This window comes from Bombyx mori, chromosome 11, assembly GCF_030269925.1.
Source record: "Bombyx mori chromosome 11, ASM3026992v2".
Lineage (NCBI taxonomy): Eukaryota > Metazoa > Arthropoda > Insecta > Lepidoptera > Bombycidae > Bombyx > Bombyx mori.
The window spans coordinates 14,009,036-14,034,384 of NC_085117.1; the positions used below are offsets into that span (position 1 = coordinate 14,009,036).

Genomic DNA, 25,349 nt, shown 5'->3' on the forward strand with positions numbered 1-25,349 from the left:
CAATAAAAAAAAAAGCATCATTTGATAAAAGCTAACTTTGTTAATGTCTTTGTTAATGAATAAACAATAAAAAATTTAATTACGTTTTCTGTTAGGTATATGTATAATAATGTAACATAATAATATAAACATTTCAAGCCCTTAATATCTTTTAAAATTAATACAAAAAATAATAATAATATAATTAGTATGCAGTATTAATAAACTATACAAAACTGAACTCTCTTTTTTACTCAATGACAGATTTCACTCCATGACACTGAAGAGAAATCCTTTTTAAAAACTAGTTTTAAATAATAACGGTTTTTCTTTACACATATATTATGTTGTCTGAATTTTTCATTGATTAACCTCTATTCGCATTAAAATAAAATTAATATTGATTTCAATATTTTATGGGAAAAAGTGATGTAAACAAGAAACCATTGCAGTGAATAGTAAAAAAAATGGCAGTTCAATATGGCGCACTATACGTATTTTTCGTTGACGGCAATAACCGCCGACAATTGCTTTGTGTTCGTTTCAAAAGAAAAATAGTAGGGCCTTTAGATTGCTTTCAAGCCCTTGAGGATGTCAAATGGGAGAGTTATTTACATCCTATTGGAAAAAAGTTTCCTTTTATTTAAGCAAGCCGAGAAAGTGTGGGCGAAAAAAACATGTTTATTTATTTTCGTTCAGTGCGTTTTTTAGGGTGGCTTCTTTAGGAAAACGATTAGAATCAGTTGAAGATCTTCTATTATGTTTTGTTTAGTAATTTTCCACAAAAAATGATCAAAATATATATTCAAATCATCTTTATTGTCCCTTAAGTGTTTTCTCGTAAAATTCCAAATACAAAGTATAATTTTGACAACAGGTCAGAGTCAGTAATCTCAGTAATAACTTTTATTTGGCCATAAATCTGATTAAGCAAACTGTATTACTTAACCTTGCAAATATCAGTGTCCTGATTAACAGTTCATTTCAACACATGAAAAACCTTTGCAGAATAAACCAGTCGTAAAACCGTAAATAAGCCATAAACATGGCTTAATAAGCGCACATTTATGCTGCGGACATCTTTTTTGGAAGGGATCAGAGATATTTACTTTACGAGGCGATCGTAAAGCGTGTATTTCTTCAGGATCTCTTTAGCGATGTTTAGTGACGGCCAAGGGTCAAATAACTGCGTCGGATGGTAACGAATTTTAGATCACAGTTATAGGGGGAAATATGGTGATGGTTCGCCATTTTTTATACCATAAATCTCCGACCTCTGTGTACACGTGGAACGTGAGAAAAATTCTTTACTTTCTATGAAATATATAAATGTCGAAAACTGGTATTATACAGGACACATTCAGTACTTTTTTTTAAAACGTTGAAAATGTCATGCATTATCTTATTTTAAGTTCAAGGGTTCTTGTTGAACCCATACTAGGACTAAATATTTATTTGTTCACAAAGGCATTACACATACGACACGTTTTCAGTTTAACTCAATTTCTTCTGTAGTTTCTAAAACCAAACGCTTCACTGACATCCGACCAAAGGTTCTTCTGAAAGTTAAAAATATCAATTTCATAAAATCAACCCTCAATTTTATTCTGCAAAATGCTCCCTCTAGAATACCAGCTGAAGTTTTATCATCGACGTATCCTCTCGGATATTAACCGTTGCTATGGCGACCGTAGGCACTTACAGCGGAGGGGGGCTCAATATGAACTGCACCATTTGAATTTCAAGTGCTATGCAAAGTGAATCCGATCTGAGAACCATTGAGTGAGGTTTAAATGTACTTTAGAAAACACGGACATCAACGTTTCATTCGGTTATTATTGTTTGAGGCTCGTCTGAAGTGATTACGTCGGAAGACCGGCAAGGAAATACCTTCAAAGAAGACGACTATGTCTGACACTTGAATTAATGTCTTTGTTTTAGTTTCGAAAAATTAATTGGCTTTGGTTCAAATAATGGATTCATGGTCAACGCAATTACAGTTTGATGATGGTAGAGTATATTGGGAGCCCTGTAAGCCCAACTCATCCTTTATATTTTTCATGTAAAATAGTTTTACAGTCTGTTTTGACTCATAGAGCAGTCAAATGCAATACAATTGCAATTTCAACCCCCAGCTCGAACGGTGGTATTAGCTTGTACTACGCCATTTTACTCCATTAACTGCTAAATGTGAAGCGAATCGTACTATTTTAAGTAATTAATAACTATTTTATATTTTAAGTTATGTTTTTCGTACGAATTCTACGCTACTAGTATATTCAAAATTTCGAGTCTCTAGCTCATTAGAAAATTAAATAACAATTATAAAATTCTACCTGAACTATTATCATTCATTACCCAAACAGTGCTAATAAAAATATAGCAAAACAAAGCAAAACCTCATCAAATTCAGCCTTTAGAACATTTTAATTTAGTAGGCAAGATAAATTAAAACTAAGCAAAACCTCATCAAGTTCAGCCTTTAGAACATTTTACTTTTCTACTTAACTGTTTCGTTGAAGTTCCCATTTTTCTCAAGTTGAGTAGTGATGTTAATGATGTTAGCAGTGATGTATTGTATACCCGTAGAAATAGCATCCTATATATTCATATTTCAAGGATAAGACAGATGTTATTAGAGATTTCGACTTCATGTTTCAAGGAAGGTGATGGGATTCCGACTATAGACGCTATAACAATATCCACAAAGTCAGAGGTTTTATCCCGAGCACTTTTCAAACGAGCAGATAAGCGATCAAAATGCAAAGCCTTTTCAAATAATAATAAAAGGGGAAATAGGGAATAACGGATGGGATACAACACAAAAGACCTACTACAATGCAAATTCTCACAGTAATTGATCATTACATCGCGAAGCACTTCACAAACAATCCTGAGGGCGATCGATTTCAGAGGATCGGATATCGAAGGTACCATCGTTAAGAATTTCAAGTTTAAATTCTAAAATTAAAATTTAATTTTATACTCGTACTCAACTTTTGGTCAGCTTTGCTTGAGTTAGATCACTTATCAGAAGTATAATTTTTGTTTGATTGATTTGGTTATTATGTGAGTTGCTTATAAGCAACAAATTATTATAATAAAACTGAATCTAATTGTAATTTATAGGACAAATACCTATAGAAATCAGTAGATATTTGACCTTTAGACATCTTTGCTTAAAGTACCGAATGGACAATTTAGTACAGCCCTTTGCAAGACAAATATGGCTGAAAGCTCTAACTGTAAAATTTTTTCATCACAAAGTTTACATATGAATGCACTTTAGACGCCGGCTACCTTAATCAAGATTTTTACCAAATTCTACTATTATATTCTAATAAAAGTCATAGAAGCTGTGCCTGGAGAAGGGGATTGGCGGACCACGGCTTTGGTACAAAAGATCTCTGAGAGTTGAAGTGGTAGGTTGTCATTCCCTTCAGCTCTCAAGAATCAAGATGCTCTGAACTCCACACACTGATTTACACACTCATATACATACAAAATAACCGTATACATGCATCGAGTGATCAATACTTCAAGCTAGACACGACCACCAGCAATGAAGAGACCGACTAAGAAGAAAAGATACACAACAATATCTTACTTCACCTACTAACTTTCCCAAGATAGAAGATATTACATGTAATTTCTTCTGTATCAGTTAGTTACTCAATCAAATTTTAGTAAAAACGAAAGGTAGTAAGTAATAATCTTGAATTTACGAACTTCTGTGCTCAAAAGCTTGTTTTGTAAATTTGGGCAAAAAAACAAACTGAATTGAAAAAAAGTGTGTGTGTCCGCTCCGACGCACGACTGGAGTTTACTGGATATAAAAAATTAAACGAAACAATACGAGAAATAGTTCTATATTACGACAACACGATACACTACAGATTATTAACAAATTAACGAGACACAAAACAAACGACTAACAAATATATGAAAATACAATAATGAGAGAAACGCGCGATCAGTACGAGGCTTTGTGGCGGACTGCCGGCGCATGTACTAGCATGTCACACGAAATGCGCATAACGCATTTCGTGTGACATGCTAGTACGATTTTGGTCCCCATAATTTTCATACCCCGGGCCTATATATGTAAATCGATTCTAAAGGAGTAAACTCCAATGAAACATATCACCGACGAGCAATACATTTTAATTTTAGTGGGGTTCCACCAAAAACGTTTGTACACGATTGTACCATTAGTTGTTCAACGTTTGATGTATTTAATTGATAAGGCGTAATTGAATTCCGATGGCTTCTGAATTGTTTATAACGGTGAAAACCAAGTCGATTCCAAACTTTAAATTGCATTGTTAGGATGTTTACGACGTATAGTTAACTTTTTTGTTATAATAATTAGAAATTTTGTAACCTTCATTTACCTTCACTTCATTTGCGTGAGTGAGAAATTGATTAGTATTGTAAGATGCTCATGGTTGCACAAGACACCCGCAATATTTGTATCGAGTTATGTGACAATACCGCGCTTGAATTTTTCTAATGAAATACGTACTTAACAATTGTTCACGATTGACTTCCACGGTGAAGGAATAACATCGTGTAATACAAATGAAACCCGTGAAATGATAATTTGCGTAATTACTGGTAGTAGGACCTCTTGTGAGTTCGCACGGGTAGGTACCAACGCCCCGCCTATTTTCTGTCGTGAAGCAGTAATGCGTTTCGGTTTGAAGGGTAGGGCAGCTACTATACTGAGACCTTAGAACTTATATCTGAAGGTGGGTGGTGCATTTACGTTGTAGATGTCTATGGGCTCCAGTAACCACTCAACACCAGGTGGGCTGTGAGCTCGTCCACGCATCGAGTCAATAAAAAAAAAAATTTTTTTTTCTTAATCTCCAAAATAATTTACAACCAAAAATGTACTCAGGAACAATTTTCACTATGAATAATGATGATTTAAATTTCATCTAAATACAAGTAACACCAGAGGGGTAGGATAGGTACAATTCAATTAAGACAACCAATGCCTGTCCCAAACGATATTAAACATATTTTAAGGTGATATTTACTCATCATTAGAATAATGAGAGTCACTCTATTGCATTTGGTACCATCATATGAAAAATAAAATTACATACATGTAACGGAATATAATATATAAACGGCACATAAAGCCCAAAATTAAAATAGAAGTATAAAAGAAGAAATTCACCTTTTCTTCATTATTGCGATCGATCACCGGTTATCTTTCAGTTATTGTATTCAAAAGTTATTATGGTTCAGCTAAGCTTAAATTGTTCGAGAAAACAAACGAGTGAGACCTGATAATTTATAGTCATGAAAATTGAATAACTTGTAGTAATTTCAATTTATTCGCGTATAACAAGTCCTTGATGAAAAACTTGGGTTGTTGGCGTATTTCATAATTTTATGTTGGTTCGAGAACGACATTAGATACGAACAGATGTTGCGAGTAAAGTTGTCCTGAAATCGTCTGAAGAAACAAATATAAAGTTTTCGGTGTAAAAACTGGGTCACAGTCGATGGAACGTCAGTATCTCACGTCTTTATGGACAATGGATTGTTCAGAGAGGATGGTTTGTCGAAATGTGTAAAGTCGTCGTGGCCTAAAGGATAAGACATCCGGTGGATTCGTGTCTATCGACGCAACGATGTTCAAATCCTGCAGGCGGATACCAATTTTTCTAATGAAATACGTACTTAACAAATGTTCACGATTCACTTCCACGGTGAAGGTATAACATCGTGTAATAAAAAACAAACTCGCAAAATTATAATTTGTGTAATACTGGTGGTAGGACCTCTTGTGAGTCCGCACGGGTAGGTACCACCGCACTGCCTATTTCTGCCGTGAAGCAGTAATGCGTTTCGGTTTGAAGAGTGCGGCAGCCGTTGTAACTATACTGAGACCTTAGAACTCATATCTCATATCACAAGGTGTGTGGCGACGTTTACGTTATAGATGTCTATGGGCTCCGGTAACCACTTAACACCAGGTGGGTCGTGAGCTCGTCCACCCATCAATGCAATAAATAAAAAATAAATAAAACTGTTCATTCATAATTTTAATCAGAAGATAAGAGAAGCTAGGTACACCTACAGTCCGTAGTTGCAGCAACGTCATCTTCTTTTCCTACCTGATTTCCCGCTAGGTCTTATACTATAGGGTGTATTTGGTTTTGAGTGTTTATTTTTGAAAAAAGGTCATCCATTCCGATTTGAGGAGTGAGGTAGGAGTGAGGATTCAATGGAGTGAAGGCCTCAAGCTTAAGCAAAAGCAAATAAAAACTGATACACAGCTGTAAAAAGATTCTTATATTAATTATTAATTAGCGGTAGGCAGCGGCTTGGCTCTGCCCCAGGCATTGCTGACGTCCACGAGCGACGGAAACTACTTACCATCAGGTGGGCCGTATGCTCGTCTGCCTGCTCGGGCAGTAAAAGAAAGCTTTTCGAATTATTTCACTATCACATTATAATTAACTTCGTTCATTATTTTTGTAGCAGAGATAACATTTATCGGTAAAATTATTCATTATACTTTGACCTTTTGTTGTAACCTATCGTAACTTAACCTAACCGGTGTGTAAATATTTCTAATTCAAATGCAAATAAGTATTCTACTTTTTAATTTTCTTGAATTTTAACTCGTCTATATATTGTAAAGTCTACTATTGTTGATTTTATATCCAAATTGCTGTGAACTGCTAAATTAAAATATAACAAAATTTTAACTACGATTGGTTCTCATAATATTAATTTTGTAACTGTGAGTTTCTTGAACTACGTAGGTACGTAAAACGGGGTAAGATACGTAAGCGTTCTGTTCGAGTTATTTCTTTAGTTAATTTTCTGAATCGTTGACGTATGAAATAAGTTGTCTGCCTCTGTAAATATAGTTCTGGGCTCCGGGAATATCTTCTGAATAAATTTCATGGTATTGCATCCATTTAAAATTATATCTAGAACGTTATATATTACCCGATAAATTTGATCTGGTTTTACTATTGCCTTTTAAAATACGATGTGGTGCTTTAATAAGTATTGTATCAAAAGCTTCTTTATTTCATTTTATAGCTATCTTAAATTGATGAGTTGGTGATTATATCGGCATCATATTTATTTTTATTTGGATCGCCTAATCCGAATAGGAAGTAGTAGAATATAGAAAATTTGTCTTCATTTTAGTAGCGTACAATTCTCAAACTCTGATAAGCTGATATGAAATTAACAAAACCATGGAAAAGTAAGAATAAAATAAATCGGTATTTTAAAAAAAATAATTGTTAATGAGCTACTATTTATTAAAAGGGATCCAAAAGACTGAGAATAAAATAAAAAAGAAAATTAAACTAATTTCCTTGCCCTGTCTCAGCTTGTTCGATGGGGTACGACGTTCCTAATTGCATCGTCGAACTTCTAGCAAATTGGTTTCCGTTAATTGACTGGGATTTGTGATTGACTGCAGTGCGATTATACTGCAACTCAGTGGTTGTTGCACAGACACGTATTTAGATAATACAATAGTTAGCTAGACAATTAGCATTTTGGAGTTAAGCATTATTCAAGGCGATTATGTCGAAAATTTGATGTACTGAATCGTAAAAAAAAAGCTTTTGATTACTATTCAAATTAATACGTACCATCATTTTTTTTTTTTTACGAGAGAAAATGATACAGAAGGCTGGTCGCGACGCTCAGCATTGAAGAATACGACGCAAGAAGGAGTCTTTTACTGGTTCTTTAGTTGCAAATAAGATCTTAATGTATATAAATTACATGTCACGTTGTTTGTCCGCGATGGACAACTTAACACCTTTTTTTAAATATGTGTTTTGTTCCAACTTCGGTCATGGGATGGTTTTTATTTCGATTAATGGTCGCTATATTTATTAATTAACAATAAAAAAAACTAAAATGTGGTGTCGTGGGACACCAGGTAGGAACGAAGTTCCTTCGGCTAATGTAGAATCGACACAATTTGCAAAAAAAATAAGGAGAAACAGAAAGGTATTATACACTACTCGCTTGTGTATACGACTGTCGCGCTCGCGCCTGCGCACGTCTCATTTAACGGTTTTATTCCACGCACTTTTTTCCACGGATTTTTGGAGTTTACTCCTTTAGAATCGATTTACATATATAGGCCCGGGGTATGAAAATTATGGGGACCAAAATCGTACTAGCATGTCACACGAAATGCGTTATGCGCCTGCGCCGGCAGTCCGCCACAAAGCCTCGTACTGATCGCGCGTTTCTCTCATTATTGTATTTTCATATATTTGTTAGTCGTTTGTTTTGTGTCTCGTTAATTTGTTAATAATCTGTAGTGTATCGTGTTGTCGTAATATAGAACTATTTCTCGTATTGTTTCGTTTAATTTTTTATATCCAGTAAACTCCAGTCGTGCGTCGGAGCGGACACACACACTTTTTTTCTTACGGTTTTACTATCACATTTTTTTCAGTTCGTTCGCGCAGCAAAATCTCTATCCCCTCCAAGCCTGCCGTAAGGAACTTCGTTCCAATAATTTCTTATGTTGGGTATTGTTATTAATTGTAAGTTTCATAAGTTTAAAAAATTAAAATAATTTCGTAGTAAACGCAATACAGTGAAATCTAATTGTTCTTAGTTAGTTAATTTTTGGTATTAGCATAGCCGGCCACGTATTAATTAGAAACAAAAAATTTAGCCACAGTAACGTGTGGCCGGGTCTGCTAGTTTTAGTGAAAAATCTAGTGTGACGATTGAATCTATAATCATTTGTAGTTGGGATGTAACAAATATATACGGTGTTTCCCGAGCGCTATGACATGTCCTTCTTCAAACGAGGCTTGTGGAGAGTATTAAGCGGTAGGCAGCGGCTTGGCTGTGCCCCTAGCATTGCTGATGTCCATGGGCGACGGTAACCACTCACCATCAGGTGAGCCGTATGGTCGTCTGCTTACAAGGGCAATAAAAAAAAAAAAAAATATATATATATATATAGGTAATCAAGTATTTTGTCACTGTGACTTGAATACTACGTACAAATCAAACTAAATGACAATGTTTTAGATGAAATTAAGATCTGAAGAATCATCTACTTTTCAATGAAAATAATTTTGTAGAACAAAAAAAATTAGAAAAATAATTTAAAAATATATTTGTTATGTTGAATATATTATGAAATTAGGAACATTAAATTCATTTAAGAATATGAGATCTAAGTCTCTCATGACGCCATAAATTCAGTAAATATGCAAATTATATTTTTTAAGAATTAATTATTTTATACATGATGTTATCGCTTTCATCATGGATGTTTCTTGTAAACGTGAGCTAAGTACGTTAGAAAAATCGGTACCCGGATGCGGGATTTGAACACTGGTATAGTCTCATCGCTCGAAGCCAGTCAACCAAGCGTCTTATCTTTTAGGCCACGTCAACGACCAATTATACAAGTAAATAAATAAATAACCCGTCTGTTCAAAAGTACCTTATTGCTTAAAAATATGTTGATATTTTCACTTAGCTCGTGGCCTGCCGTCTTGATGGATTTAAATTCATAAGCTAGCATTAAATCATAATTAAATGTAGAATTCGAAAGACATGAAACTTCAAACTCATCCACTTTCTATATAAAAACTGATAAACTGCTGCTTTAAAGTATGTCGAATGGATTTATTCCTCACATCAATATTGCAAGGCTCGCCAACTTAATTATTCTGGTTTGGAAGCTGTAATAGTAGGTAATACAATCAAATAAATATGGTGGTCGTATTATTGTCATGAAATTTAAAATATTTCTATTAGTAAAAATTATGAATTTTTATTATGTTTCTACCAGTTCTGCCAGTGCATAAATCTTACAAGACACTGAAATCGCGTTGGATTTCCGCTCATGTCGTCTATCAGGAAATTTCACGTATTTAAAAACATATCCATTAATACGTGAAGCAAAAACTTTGTACCCATTTTTACGACTATTTCCCGGACGAAGGAGTATGAAATTTCCCACATAGTGATTATAGGGAAGGAGTGCAGAAAGTTAATATTTTTTTAAATTATGCATAAACAATACATGAAATCATTAAAGAAAACATTACACACACTACCATGTATTTGACACACACACACACACGCACACATTTTTTTTTTTTTTTTTTACAATTACATAGTATTTGTTTACAATCTTTTCTTATTGCTTATAGTCTGTGGTCAAATTGAGAATAAATTAAATATTGTTTGTCTTTATTACATAATATTTGTATAAAGTATAGTCTTAACGAAATCTGTGATTATAGAAGTATTATATTCTTTGATAATAGAATCATAATAGTGTACAAACTTATAATTTCAAGTAATTATAGTCCAATTTCGACTACCGGAGGACCACTAGTTTTAATAAAGAGACATGGCAACCGCTTCACAGAACGGATCATATCCTATCCTTTCGACGTAGCTTTTTCCATTGTACGTGAACTGTTCGAACGATACGCGCAAATGTACGGTGAAGCCGAGTTTTTTTCCTATTTTTTGCGTCGCAATAGACGTCCAGAGTGCTTGGCAGAATTTTGGGTATTTTGTCGTAATATCACGGGGCTTCATGCTTGAATAATTTTGTCCTAAATCATCTAAAGTTAAGGATGAAACAGGCCCAGTTTTCAGTTTCTTCGCGACTTCTATCGAGTACTTGCATAGAATGGTTCCAAGTTTTCTGTTTCTATGTGCACGTTGTGTTCCGAGAAACATGATTTCTAAGCTGCAATCCGCTTGGAATCTAAAAAATAATAGCAGTTTTAAAGATTATTTTCCGTTCATTGGCAACTTATCTTGGTATCACTTATCGCAACATCTTAAAACAGATGTAAAATGGAAGCAACACGTATTATGTTACATTCTAAATATTAAGTTACTGTGGCTGATTTAATGGTTTATCAGATAACAATCCTAACAAATTAGTTTTGACGTGAAACTCGTCGAAAACGTGACGTAATTTACGTTCGGAGATTAACAATAAGTAGCATCATTAGCGGGAACAAATTGTACAGTGAATGGACAATGATGGCAATTACCATTTGCATGGAAATTCATGAGTATGGCATTCATATGACTCTGTTAAGGTTGACTGTATATTTTTATCAGCTATTTTTAACAAACAAGCGCAAACAGAATCAAGTCAGAATCCGAGTTTTCATGGCGATTTTGTTTTTTAAAAATGAATCTTATTTGAAATATGAGAGCGAAAATATTTAGATACGTATTGATTTTTAAATAAAACGCAAGATAATTTTGTGACTGGAATACATAGAATGAAAAGTGCATTCGCTATTGAATCTCAAGGCTGATAAAAAGCCTTGCATTTAATACTTGAGTTGATACTTCTGTGAAGTTTTATCTGTGAGATACTTACTTTACATTTTAAATAAAACATATGTTCTACAATCAATAAACTCTGAAGCATGATTACTGTTAGCTGTATGTTCCAGTATTATGAAAAGTGGGTCAACACTTCTTTTAATACAACGGATATAGTGGACTCGTCAGGATCACAGACGATATTCACTTGGTATAATGTCTATGAGCTCTGATTGCCGTCAAATTAGTCACAATAAAAGAATTTCACAGACTTACTTTTCAAAGAAATTACATCTTCCGTCAACCTCAGCCATGAATTCTATTAGCGCACGAGAGGAAGTTTGTGTGCAACGTTCTTCTGCAAATATTTCGAAGAAAGGTTTTTCAGTTGAACTCGATACCTTGATTAACAAATAAAAATTTACAAATTATCTATTCATCTATACTAATATTATAAAGAGGAAAGATTTGTTTGTTTGTTTGTTTCGAATAGGCTCCGACACTACTGGACCGATTTGAAAAATTCTTTTTCCATTAGAAGCCGACATTGTCCCTGATGAACATAGGCTACTTTTTTAATTATTTTTTTTGTTTCATGTGTGTTTTAATGTTTCCGAAGCGAAGCGAGGGCGGGTCGCTAGTATATATATAAAAATGAATTGCTCTTCGTTAGTCTCGCTAAAACTCGAGAACGGCTGGACCGATTTGGCTAATTTTGGTCTTGAATTATTTGTGGAAATTCGGAGAAGGTTTAAAAGGTAGATATGAAAATGCTCGGAATTAAATAAAAATATCAATTTTGTTTTTGCTTTAAGATGCTACCGTTAGACGGATTCTATTTGTTTGTTTTATGTTTATTTTATACAAATGTTTAGGTCTTGTATTTATCGATAGAGGCACAGCAAAGTCTGCCGGGTCAGCTAGTTCTTACATTAAATATAGATGGACGAAAGGCAGTGGGTAGTGGTGCGACGTTGATACATTTTAGAACAAGCTCGCTGTTTGACCCAAAAGAGATGAGCAACGCTATGGTAGCCCAAGCTATTGATTATCACCATCATTAAGCGAAGCGATAGGCCAGAGAATTTGAAGTTCCACTTCAGCTCGGCAACCTTTTGGGTGGAATTTTTATTAAGCTACCTGCCGTGCTTGTCCTTTCCGAATTCTTTCTCGGATTGGATTGAGTAGACGATAAACGCAGAAGTGCTTTGGTGAATGGTTCATTATTACATTCTACCCCGGTCGCATAAAGTTAAGTGATGATTCGGCGAATTTTTAAAAACCAGTGGACCCGCAGTATTCGAAATTCGACTATAATTAATTGAAATTATAAGTTTGAACATTAATATGGTTCTATTGTCTATCTATCTATCTCTTAGGTTTAAATAGATAGACAATAGAACCATGTCAAAGACTATTATTATATTTTTATAGTGACAGATTTCGCCAAGAAAGATAAACAATATTAACTTATTCTCAATTTGGCCACAGACTTTAAGCAATAACAAAAGTTTGACAATAAACAAAGAGTAGGTATACGTGTGTGTGTCAAATACACGGTAGTGTGTGTAATGTATTATTTATTGATTTAATGTATTTTTAAGCATAATTTAAAAATAAATTAACATTCTGAACTCCTTCTCTACATTCTCTATAAGTGTGGGAAATTTCATACTCCTCTGTCGGCGCAATTTTCGTAAAAAGGGGTACAAAGTTTTTGCTTCACGTATTAATATATAGATAGATGTGTCTTAGCGCATATAGTCTTCTTTAAATCTTTTTTAAAATAAAAATACCTGTAGCTTATTAAAAGCGACTGCTGCAACCTCTCCGCTGTCAACAGCAACGGCTACTAGAGATGCTCCATCTATAGCAGCATCAGCGCACAGCTCCAACAATTCCTCTGCTGCCAATGGATTCTTGTTTACCTCTGTGCCGATGCACACGGACTCATCTTGACAAAAATCTTCCCTGATTATCTAAAACACATTATTATGATTGAAGAAGTCTTCACTGTCAGACTACTTTATTTTCTTAAGGGGCTATCTAATCGCAAAATTCAACTTAAAGTTTTAAATTACTTGGGTCTCTGTGATAAGATAAATGCTATTTACTGTATGTAGGTTAAAAAGAAAATACTTAATAAAATTTATATTATGATTCTAAAGAATACCTAGTGTAAAAATAGCGCCTCATTATACTCCAATACTCAGTAAATAAAATATTGAGGTGTCAATCATTGCGGTTAAATCTAACACTAATTAGAATAAGTATCATACTTATTGTCATCGGTTTTAGTGCTTACCTGTTTCGTGTCCCGGAATCGAAAACGGAACTAGCTATCTCGCATCACACAAGTCAGCTGTTTTTTGTTTCACAATTTAAAAACACTGTAGTGAATTTACATATAATAAATAATAACTTTACCATAACTGTAAAACTATCTCAGAGAGTGCCACAAAAACGAAATAAAAAATACTCGAAATTTTTAAGAGAAAATTGAACAAAGTGCGAACGTTTGTACTCACATCTAAGGCCCCGGGGAATGTCGCAGCTGTTAAGGATACAATCTTGTATTTCCCTGTAAAAGCGTAAAATTAAAGACAATGGAACTGTTTTTAATTTTCCACCAAAATCTTTTGATTATTTTCGTTTCGTAATATTCTATTATGTTTTATAACAATAAACATCGCGATACTTTTGTGTATGATAAAGTTCGTTCACCCAATAACTGTGACAATCACGACAATATGATATTTGACAATTAATTCAATTGTGTTCTATTCAAATAGTACAAACGTGTTGGAATGCTTGAATAAATAGAAAAATAAATAAGCCATACATACCATCATCGGTCGTGAACCACTCCATTTTACTTAAAAGACTAAGAACCCGAGCCGTTTATTGAATGAGACATGCGCACGCGTTGCCCACTGCGTTAACACTAAATAAAATAAAATCAACTTGCTGACATGTTGACATTGACAACATGGATAGTCTAGCGTGCACGATTCATTTATAATAGGGCTGCTCTTTTAACAAAACTATTAAATCTGTAATTATTAATATCGCATCGAATTTAATGAAAATTTAATTATTAAATTCATGATATTATTCCTTCCCGTTCTTCAGTAGTAGTTATGAACTCATTATTAAAACCTAATTTCACGTGATCCAATCTCTAATTCGTACTTAATATCATTTGGAGAACCAGTCTAAGCCATCGTGATAAATGTTTTTAACTCACGATCATGATGCTCACGAGTGGTGAATAGTTTTTTTTTTTAATACAATTATTATTAATCGCTTCTAAACAAATAGAGTAATAGCACGTTATTTATAATTTTAAACGCAAAGATGAGTGCGAGGTACTCGTATTTAACTGCAAGAATTGCATGGCCAATATAGCTGTAACGATATCATTATACATATTATACACTGAAAAAAAAAACCCGTAAAAACGACACAGAAAATAAATGAAGTGGTTACTATTTGACTTTGTGACAGCCCTAGTTTGTCCAGTGACCTTCGTATTATCATTGCTTACAAACTGGTTCTTGTAACGAAACTTGTTAGGTTGTCTTACATTTTTTTTTCATTCTAAAGTATTCAGTGCTTTAACTAAGATTTCTCGAAATATAATTACAAGATCTCTTTATCCAAATTTTCAGCTCGACATTATCGTTATTATTCTTGAATTGAATTAAATTGATTCTGCCAGAGAAAGAGATACAATACTTCGGAAAGTTCACTTATGCTGCTTATGAATTGCACATATTATTATATTCTTGTTTAGCCACATGAAAATTTGACACACAATTATGGGCAAATGGTGTTTTTTTTTTTTTTATATTTACTCTGTTTTATTTAAATACTTAGACGATAATATAAAATATTAATACAATTAATTATGGTCAATATAGTTTTTGAATATTGTTACAGTGAAGATGAACTAAGCAAGCATACGGTACACTTGGTGTTTTTTGAGCTCTAGCAGCTATCACCCCACAGACAAAGCCCACTGAGTTTCTCGCCGGATCTTCGCATTGGGTCGCGTTTCCGATCCAGTGGTCGATTCTGCGAAGCACTGCCCTTACTAGGGCCAGTGTTAGCAACACTCCGGTTTGAGCCCCGTGAGCTCATCTACATGTTAGGGCGAAGCTGAAATAGCCTCATAAGGCTATCAGCATAGGTAGGGAAAAAAACCTATCACAAAGTAATGAGACCGCTCTGGCTTAGACACGTTATACCCGCCCGCGCTTAAGACTCTATTGTACTATAATATTGCTATCCTATCATCCAGAGGCTCTTATGCACTAATGGTTACAACTAATGGATGATAGATAAATATGCATGTGCACTCTAAGCAACAGTCGTATTAAATTAATATCTATTTCTATTTTATATTGACTTCAAAGACAGACACGACTTTGACAGCGAGTGGACATAGTTCATTCATTTATTCAAGACATCTGCAGATAGAGGCACAAGTCCGCTACCTATCTGGCTGTTGTCAAATCTCATATTGAATAATGATATTTCTAAACGCCCGCGAAGCACTTTGGAGATTCATTCCTAAACTGTACGTAAATGTTACCTTTCACAGTAAATGGATATTTAGACGTTTCTAAATATCCAATTTTTGCAATGCTAGAGCAGAGTTAGAGTCAGTAACGAAGAATTTTACTTTAGCACAATTAGAGATAGAGCAGGGTTATAGTACGTCTTGCCGTTAAACCAGCAGATGTTGCGACGTTAAAACGGATGACGATATTTTCTTGACCTACTGTACTGCAAGTACCGTTGTTCAAAAGAGAAGATAAATAGACCCAGTGATTCTGAACTGTCGCTGCGATCCCTGTGCTTAGTGCGAGTATTCTAACTTCTCGATCGCGTAAAAGTTAACTCGAATTTGTATGGAGTTAAAACAGCGCCCCTACGTATACTTTTACTCGATCGAGAAGTTAAAAAAATCGCATGGAGCAAACTGTAATATCGACAATTGGAGTGACCCACTTCTATGTGAACTAAAATAAATGTATGCCAATTTTACGGAGCCACTGCCGGAGCGATCAGGTTCTGAATTATTTCATAATATCATAGGTATTTTGTAAATATCGTATTACAAAGCCTCAATATTCGAACTGCACTGAACAATAAAAAAAAGCGTATTAATGAGACTGCAGCTTAACTTGATTACCGCCAACAATGAATGAAATAGTTGTAAAAATAATAACAATTACGCAACATTGTAGTATTTTACACAAACACCGTTAGTTTGCTGAACACGTATTCGAGTAAAACATATTTCGTTTGTACAAGTACTAACTATTGTAAATAGTTTATGTCTCATCTTACTGTGTAGATAGGCTTGGCTCACCTTTTGCGATATCATCTATGGATAATTTTTTCCTAAATATCAAGATTTTTGTGCACCCCAACTTATTTGTCAAAAGCTGAATCTTCATTGAATATCTCAAACTTTCACAAAACTACTTTTTTTTATTGCTTAGATGGGTGGACAAGCTCACAGCCCACCTGGTGTTAAGTAGTAACCGGAGCCCATAGACACCTACGACGTAAATGCGCCACCCACCTTGAGATATAAGTTCTAAGGTCTCAAATATAGTTACAACGGCTGCCCCACCCTTCAAACCGAAATGCATCACTGCTTCACGGCAGTCAGGCTTTACTTTTCACACGAATTGAACTGTGTTATGATATTTATTTTGTATATAAAGCAGAGAAGTATGCGTCCAAATGCGTCGATGGATATGTATAGTAGCAATTGAAAAATTATGGCACAACCGCTACGACTTAAGTAACAGAAAATCTCTGAAACTAATACGCATTACCGCTTCACGGCAGAAATAGGCAGGTTGGTGACACCTGCCCGTACGGGGTCAGAAAAAGTCCTACTTACTACCTGCACAAGAATTGAAAATAATAAAAAAAAAAATCTAATAGATAACATAAATAATTATTAAAATAAATAATAGTTTAAAAAAAGTAACAAAATACGCTTTTATGAGTATCCAACTAAGTAATAGGAAATACATTTTAATAAATTTGAATTAAAAATAGTGTAAGAAAAAATGATTTTATTGTAAAAAAGAGTGAGGTGCTTTTCAAGATATTATCAATATAACCCTTCTACTCATATCTGTTCATAAAATATTTATAATTACTGATATCATACACTTTTTAAACTATTATTTATTTTTCATTTTTTAGTTGAATTTCAATGTTTTCTATATATTTTTTTCAATGCTTTTGAATTGTCATAATTCCTTAATAAGTATACCAAATTTCGAGTTAATCCGACGTTTTGAAGGGGGTCAAAATCACCATACAAACATAATAAGCTAATAAAAGCGTATTAATGACAATATTCATAATCATATTATAAACACGTCATTCACGGCAATTCGATTAATCTGAATTTGGGTAAAAGCAAGTGCCATACACGAAGATAGAAAATAGGTACAATAGTAGTTGCTAGCATACCACAATAGCAGTAAAGTACCTACGAAATATTAGAAAGTGCACTTTGTGAAAATTTATAAATATAATGTACTTACCCTTAATACATTAATACAATATTATCAGCTTCCGAGCATTAAAAATCACGACTATAGCTGCTAGAAATAACCTACTCGATTATGACTTTTCCCGTAACACTCACAAACTCTGCAAAGTCACGTTTCATTGCAGAAATCAACAGCTTCCCACAATGTTTCAAGTTTCAATCTGCTTTGCAGCAATATGGCGGAAAAACAAACAATTTTCTATTTTATAAAAGTTTTCATAAACTAAAATAAAATATGTTTAAGAATGTTTAAGAACGTATTCGTCAATAATACGTTCTAACATTTTTTGTTTTTGTTAATTGTCAACTTTTCAAAACAAAAGAAATCATATTCCTACCATGATGTAAAAACTACGTATGCGTCAAAATTACTTAACATTCAAAATATAATATTTCGAAGAGCGTGATGCCTCTCAATTGTTTTGAAATATCGTCACCGGCCCGAGGGTTGCTTTTGCTATTATATTTAAACAAGAAATAAAATAAATTTTGATGTGAGAAGTAAAAAGTTGAATTTTGATTAAGATTTTAGACTTCTTTTTAACAGAGCTCTTTGGTCAAGCCGAAAATGTTACGTGGATATGTTTTAAAGGTGTTACAGTAAAATTTAAGTGTTCAGTAAAATCTAAAAGAAAAATAACCGAGGAAGCTTTTTTATAAATTAATTGGTCCTCTGTTTGTATCATCTTGTGACTTTGCATTCTTTACACAAAACACCTTTTTTTGTGTATTAAGGTGGCAGATAATGGCAGCAATGAGAATACATTCGTTAAAGAAGCATAATATCGTATTTACTTTGAAACAAAATTATTGACTGACAAAAATGTTTTGAGCCCAGTGATGAACCTATTATTTCTGCAAACATACATAATATAGTAATTATGATCAATTAATTTTAAAAAAACTATGTGCGAAAAACAGTATGTATTAGTTGTTAGTTTCCCATGAATTATAAAATAAGCGAAAATTAAAAATCTCAGAATAAATTTTGAGACTTTCTTTATTTGCGCATTTATTTTATTTACATAAAATACTATGATATAAAATGAAAGTAACGTAATTTTTCGTATCAAAATCGCTCGTGGCGTTTGAAATAAGGGCAGGCCAAATAAACAAATACTCGAAAAATTCCTATTTTCGTTTCTGGTATGATCGGATAAAAATCAAAATATTATCGCCCGTTACTGCATAATAGATCCTAACACCCCTAAAGCCTACATTCCATTAGCGATAAAAAATGAATGCGATTTTACGATTCGGTGCTCCTTAGCAAATTCTCCAGTCACCTCCATTATTCATGTGATGCCGCCATGATGTATTAGCCATCATTAAGTCGTTTGCCTGATAAGAAGGTTTTGCGCTATGAATGTTGTCGACATTAATTTACACATTTCGGAATTATAATTTAAAAAAAAGTAGTTTAATCTCTGATTTAAGAGATTCCTGCGTAGAAGTTAATGTAAAGAAAATAATATCAGTCCATTGGCTTCCATCAACTCAAGTGTAAGCTCGTCTCTTCATTTTGCTTACGCTGCAGATACAGCAACTTAAATTTTCCAATGATCACGGTTTTGTGAAATTTTTCGTCAGATACCAAGTTAGTGCTCCTGTAGATCCAGATCCGACTGGACATAAGCCAGGAGGAATAGGAATTTGATCGTATGTTCTTTTAATGCTACGATCTTTACCCATTATCTATACTTAATATTATAAAGAGGAAAATTTGTTTGTATTGAATAGGCTCCGAAAATACTGAACCGATTTGAAAAATTATTTCACTGTTTGGAACACTATTCCCGAGTGACATAGGCTTTTCTTTTATGAAAAAAATTAGGCATCCTTACTAAAACGGCAATAATGTAACCCAAGGTGTAAAAAAGTTACCTAAAATATTCTTTATATCGCGTGCCCTGCGAAAACTATTGATGATAGAATAAAATAATGTACTACCACTTTGTAGAACACATTATTTATTTAAAAAAATGTCGCGACAGCATATGTCTAACTGTTATAGTTATGCCGCAATAAGTGTTCTTTTATTTAAAAAAAGAAAGCGTCAAATATGGTTGAAATTTTTTTAAAGACCCTTGCGGAGCCGGTGCGGTCCGCTAGTCTCTAATAATTTAAGTACTGTCTGAGACGTATGTACAGTTTTGTTCCGCTCGGCCATAGGCTCTTTATTTCCGGAATTTTAAGACTTTTCTTCTCCCTATTTATAGAAATAAAAATGTAAAAAGTAATTATTTGTAGCAAATATATTGTCAAAGTCTACTACTTACTAACACAGGATTTGTTCGATGATCAATGTTTCAAATTCAGACTTCAGGCTTTTATTGTCGATTTGTTTTGCATAGATGTGTGAACGAATTTACGGCTTGGTGTAAAGTGGTTGGTGAAGTCCATAAATAATATAACATGACCGTGTCATTCACCTTCAGACACGAAGTTCAAAGTTCAATTGTATTAATATACTAGCTGTCCGCTTCGCTGGGAATTTAAAATTAATATTATTATTTCTCACCCCCACAAAGATTCTCATCATTAACGCCCCCACAATTGGTGTAGGGAGTCCAACACTCATATAAATATTAAGTACATGTATTTTCTACACGGATACCAAGTTTCAAGTCAATCGGATGCATGGTTTAGTAGTTATAACGGAACATCCGTAAAAACCACTGTAGATTTATATATTAGTATAGATTATAATATGACAGCTGCCTTTCGAATCCGAATACATGCCTCCTTCGCGAATAGGATTGTGGAACTTACTTAAGCTCCCATCACAAGAATATGTGCTAATGTTTCAAATTCACTAATCTCTCTACCTTATAGTGTCACATAAAGTTACGATTTCGTGATAAACTTGTAATACATCTGTTACTTTAGTCTTTTTTATACCTCTCTTCTGTGAAGCTTTGTTTTTTTTTCCTTATTTTACTGTCTTTAATGGTTGTGCCTCAGGGAAATATCTCGTCTCTTTTCAGCCGTCATTGTGTGAAACAACAAAAGAAAAAAACTCACACGAGAGGTGCGTGTTGGGTTTTAGACACGCCACATTAATTCCTAGGCCGCAACTCAGACTGAGAAGCTACTGTCTCGAGGACCTTGCTCAGATGTAAAATGACATATGTCATAGGCCGCTAACGTACACTATAGGCCGTTCACCCTTAAGAATAAATTCTAAAATCAATTAATGATTGTGATTTGTGTGACTTTTTATGTTTTCAGGACGCAATATTGGAATGACTTCGAGTGACAGCACAGCGAAATTGTAATTGTTTTCGAACAATAATAATTGAATTGAATTTATTAAGTTATATGTATTACATATAAATTAAAATGCCACTTAGTTACTTAATACGGCTTGCGCTAGAATTTAACTGATAGGAATAATCACGTAACGAAAAATCATATTGACCCCACTATACGAATTTTTCTCTGACTGATTCTATTGCATACAAGCGTGAGTGCGTAAGTCATTGCGAGTATTTAAATTCGAGCAGCGAACAGTATGGGCGACCATAACTCATAGTCCACATTTAAGTACATATTTTATTGTAATTTATAATATATTTTTTTCTAATTTATATAATATGGAACCATTTAGGATTTAGGATAATTTTTTGACAAGAAGGATCTACGTACCTGATTTAGGAACTTTTATTTATTTTTATAGTATTACTAGCTGATCCGGCAGACTTCGTTGTGCCACAATCGATAAATAAAAAATCTAAACATTTGTATAAATTAAACTTAAAACAAACAATAGGATTCCGTCCGACGGGGGACACATCAAAGGACAAAATTTATTTTTATTTTTATTTAATTCCCAGAATTTTCATATTTATCTACCTTTAAGCCTTCTCTGGACTTCCACAAATAATTCAAGACCAAAATTAGCCAAATCGATTCAGCCGTTCTCGAGTTTTAGCGAGACTAACGAACAGCAATTCATTTTTATATATATAGATTTAAACCTTCTCTGGACTTCGACAAATAATTCAAGATCAAAATTAGCCAAATCGATTCAGCCGTTCTCGAGTTTTAGCGAGACTAACGAACAGCAATTCATTTTTATATATATAGATATTCTGATAAATGATGTCCTACCTGTCCTTTCAAACGAATGACCGGCTGGCTGCAGATATACATAGAGGAGTGATCACTACTGACACCGTCTCACAATAAAAACTAAGAGTAAGTAAGAATGTACTAAAACAAATCTATGAATGCGGTGCCAATTTTCGGAAATACTGAAAAGGTCTGGGACCTTTTAGCTTAGTAGCGAAGCTACTATCGGTTTTATTGTAGATATGTTTGTATTTACTTATGTACATTAAAGGCGGAGTGTCACTACATGCGCCGATGCTTGCGAATAGGACTTAAAAGGATGTTAGGGATTGAAACGACCAGACCCATACATTAGGATACGTTAGAATTAATGTCACGTGACTGTTGCAACGACCTCGCAACGCTCGCGAAATGGACCACCCAATTGGACAACCCTTTCCTAAAACGAATTTGGATTAAACTAGGAGAATAAAACAGTTTTGATACTTTTAACGATTAACGGGAAGGTTTTAATAATAAATTTAATTTAATTTATGGTATGCAGTGGTTACTGGACCCAGAAGATGTCATAACTTTAATGCCGCCACCCATCTTGCGCCTCGGGTGCATATCTCAATCGGGAAATGCAAATTATAAATTTCCTATTTAATAAATTTCATGTTCCATTTTTCTTAATCGATCTTATTTATATTATAGAAAATGAGTTGTGAATATGAGGTAAGATTTAATTCGAATTTAGAAAAATTAGTACCTTCTTGCGGGATTTGAACCCAGGCATAGTTGTACCGCTCGATATGAGTACAGCGGGGGTTTTATCTACAAGGCCACGACGACTTCAAATCAGAATTCAGTAGGATTAACTCATCTTCACCTACCCACAATTCTTAACCAAAGTGGAGCTCATCAGTGCAGCCTCATAAATTACTTACGTTTCCAAACCTAATTAGACCCCATCTTATACTCTGCTATTATCGGATCTCGCTGTGCTTAAAGCATTATTGGAGTCCATATGCGACACCATCGCATTCCATAAATAAGTAAGGACTGGCAGTAAAATTATGGTTTTTGTAAAGTATTTAAGTAATAAATGATAACCACGACCACTCTGCCAAGAGTGTAAGCGACCTTTATACTTTTACGTCTATAGGAAAATGGTCGATGGCGCTTATCAGGGTAGACTATTCGAGTTAATCTTACGTAATTATTAGTATTTTCTAATATACAAAGGCGGTATTGCACTGCATTGTATTCGAACCTCTACTAACTTCCCATGTGGTAGTGGTTGATGTTGATAATATGTAAATAAACATAAAATTTTCCGAATTTACTTTGCTAGTCCAGTCCGAATAACAGAGATAAAATTTAGAAGACTTTCACGAACAGCATTTTATATAATAATATCTGTGAACATCGTTGCTACGATTTTCGATTATCACGAATACTGAAGGCGATTCTCGAGAAAATGTCCGGAAGAGAGCTTTTTCTCTCACAGCACCATTCTGCTTTCACGTAACTTGGAATGGGCTTTTGACACGACTTTTACGTCATCAGACATATAGGCTCTTTCGGTTAGTACTTCAAAAGATAAGGCGCACTCAACCTGCGCGTTGTCGTTATTATGAAGAATGGAAGGGTGATTCAAGGATGTTGCTTACATTTGGTACCGCATAGGTAGGCTCCGGATAGGTCAACGTCCAAAGAAAATTAAGGTCGTTTATCTCACGAAAATTAGACCCGCGTATTGTAGACAGGGTAGAAAAGCCACAGATGGGTAGGTTACTTGGCGAATTGTACTCCCAAATAAATTCCCAGTCTCAATACGTGGGGTAGAAGGTGATTCAATGCACCGACGAAAAATATTATTTCCAACATCACCTTTTGCATATGCCTAACAGTAGACGGTACCCGTAATTTTAATAGCTTTTTTTTATTGCTTAGATGTTTGGAGGAGCTCATAGACCACCTGGTGTTAAGTGGTTACTGGAGCTCATAGACAACTACGACGTAAATGCGCCACTCACCTTGAGATATAAGTTCTAAGGTCTCAATATAGTTACAACGGCTGCCCCACCTTCAAACCGAAACGCATTACTGCTTCTCGGCAGAAATAGGCAGGGCTGGACAGTTTATCTTCATAAACATCTTCTGACCTTATTAAAAGATAAATAGTAGGTACCGTACTTGAAAAAGACGAAGATAAACCAGTATTAACGTAAAAAAGGGTAACAAAAACCGAATTCTTTGAATAATCGTGTTTATCATGCATATAAATTTCACAACAATATTTGCGCAGCATTTTATGGTTCCTACGAAGGGTTAGATTTTATGCCAAGCGAAAAACAACTTTACTAACATCCAAGTAACTTTTCCACATCCTCGTCTCGATTAAAATGTATGAGAGAAGTCTGATTTGCACGTTTAAGTATTGTAAGAATCAATTTTGAACATTCTGGAATTTCCGTCTTGAGAATAACAATCGTATTATATTTTATTATTTGAGCTATGAATTTCTGAGAAAAGGGAATATACATTAAGCGTTATTCCTAAAACTGGAACATAGGATACATTAATAGAGTCGATATGTAAGACTGGGACATTTTCAAGTAAAAATTGCAGTAAAGTGTAAATTCAGAATGTACAGTAATTTATTTTGTTGATGTTTACTTAAACACGAGATCAATACGAATTACAGTGAAATTTAGAATCCTGAATATTTAGAATCGTATTATAAGCCTTGATAGCTTGGGATGCGTATTTTTTCTAATCAATGAAATTCTCGGACACTTAAGTAATGAAGTAAGAGATGTTAATTAAAATCCCGTAAGCGAGTTTTAATTCTTTAAATAAATAATAATATTACTTACCTAGCGCGTTCTTCCAAACATATTTCACGATGAAGATGATTTCACGATGTGCAAATTAGCAAAACTACTACTGATGGTAAAGCATACTGTGAACCTGTTTAGGTAGTGGTAGTATCACGACCCTGCCTATTTCTGCCGCGAAGTAGTAATACGCTTCGGTTTGAAGGGCGGGCCGTTGTACTACTGTCAAAAGTGAGATCTTAAAACTCATGTCTCAAGGCGGGTGGCAGTATTTACATTGTAGATGTCTATGGCCTCCGGTAACCACTTAATATCAGGTGGACTGTGAGCTCATCCACCCATCCAAGTATTAAAAAAAAAAAAAAAACTACGAGGGCTGCACTAAAAGTATCGGGAATGGAATATTTCCACTGTTCCTGTCATATTAAAATCTTTTTAATTGAAAACTCCTTGGTTTTAAAAATCGAATACCATTTATTTATTTAAAAAAAGATTCTCGGTCTTGTCACGAGGTTTTGTCAAACTTGTTTAGTCGTTGAGAAAAT

At 34.2% G+C, this 25,349-nt stretch overlaps 1 protein-coding gene across 1 annotated transcript; it reads right to left on the reverse strand.

Annotated features, from left to right (window-relative positions):
* Window positions 1-9,767: 9,767 nt before the first annotated feature.
* On the reverse strand, window positions 9,768-14,318 carry LOC101741741 (uncharacterized). The gene is made up of 5 exons (XM_012696158.4): window positions 14,163-14,318; window positions 13,845-13,897; window positions 13,113-13,295; window positions 11,593-11,717; window positions 9,768-10,738 (listed from the first exon to the last, which is right to left on the reverse strand). Exons 1-5 carry the CDS (start codon window positions 14,185-14,187, stop codon window positions 10,360-10,362), a joined length of 765 nt encoding a protein of 254 aa, XP_012551612.2. The 5' UTR covers window positions 14,188-14,318; the 3' UTR covers window positions 9,768-10,359.
* Between the last annotated feature and the right edge of the window lie 11,031 nt (window positions 14,319-25,349).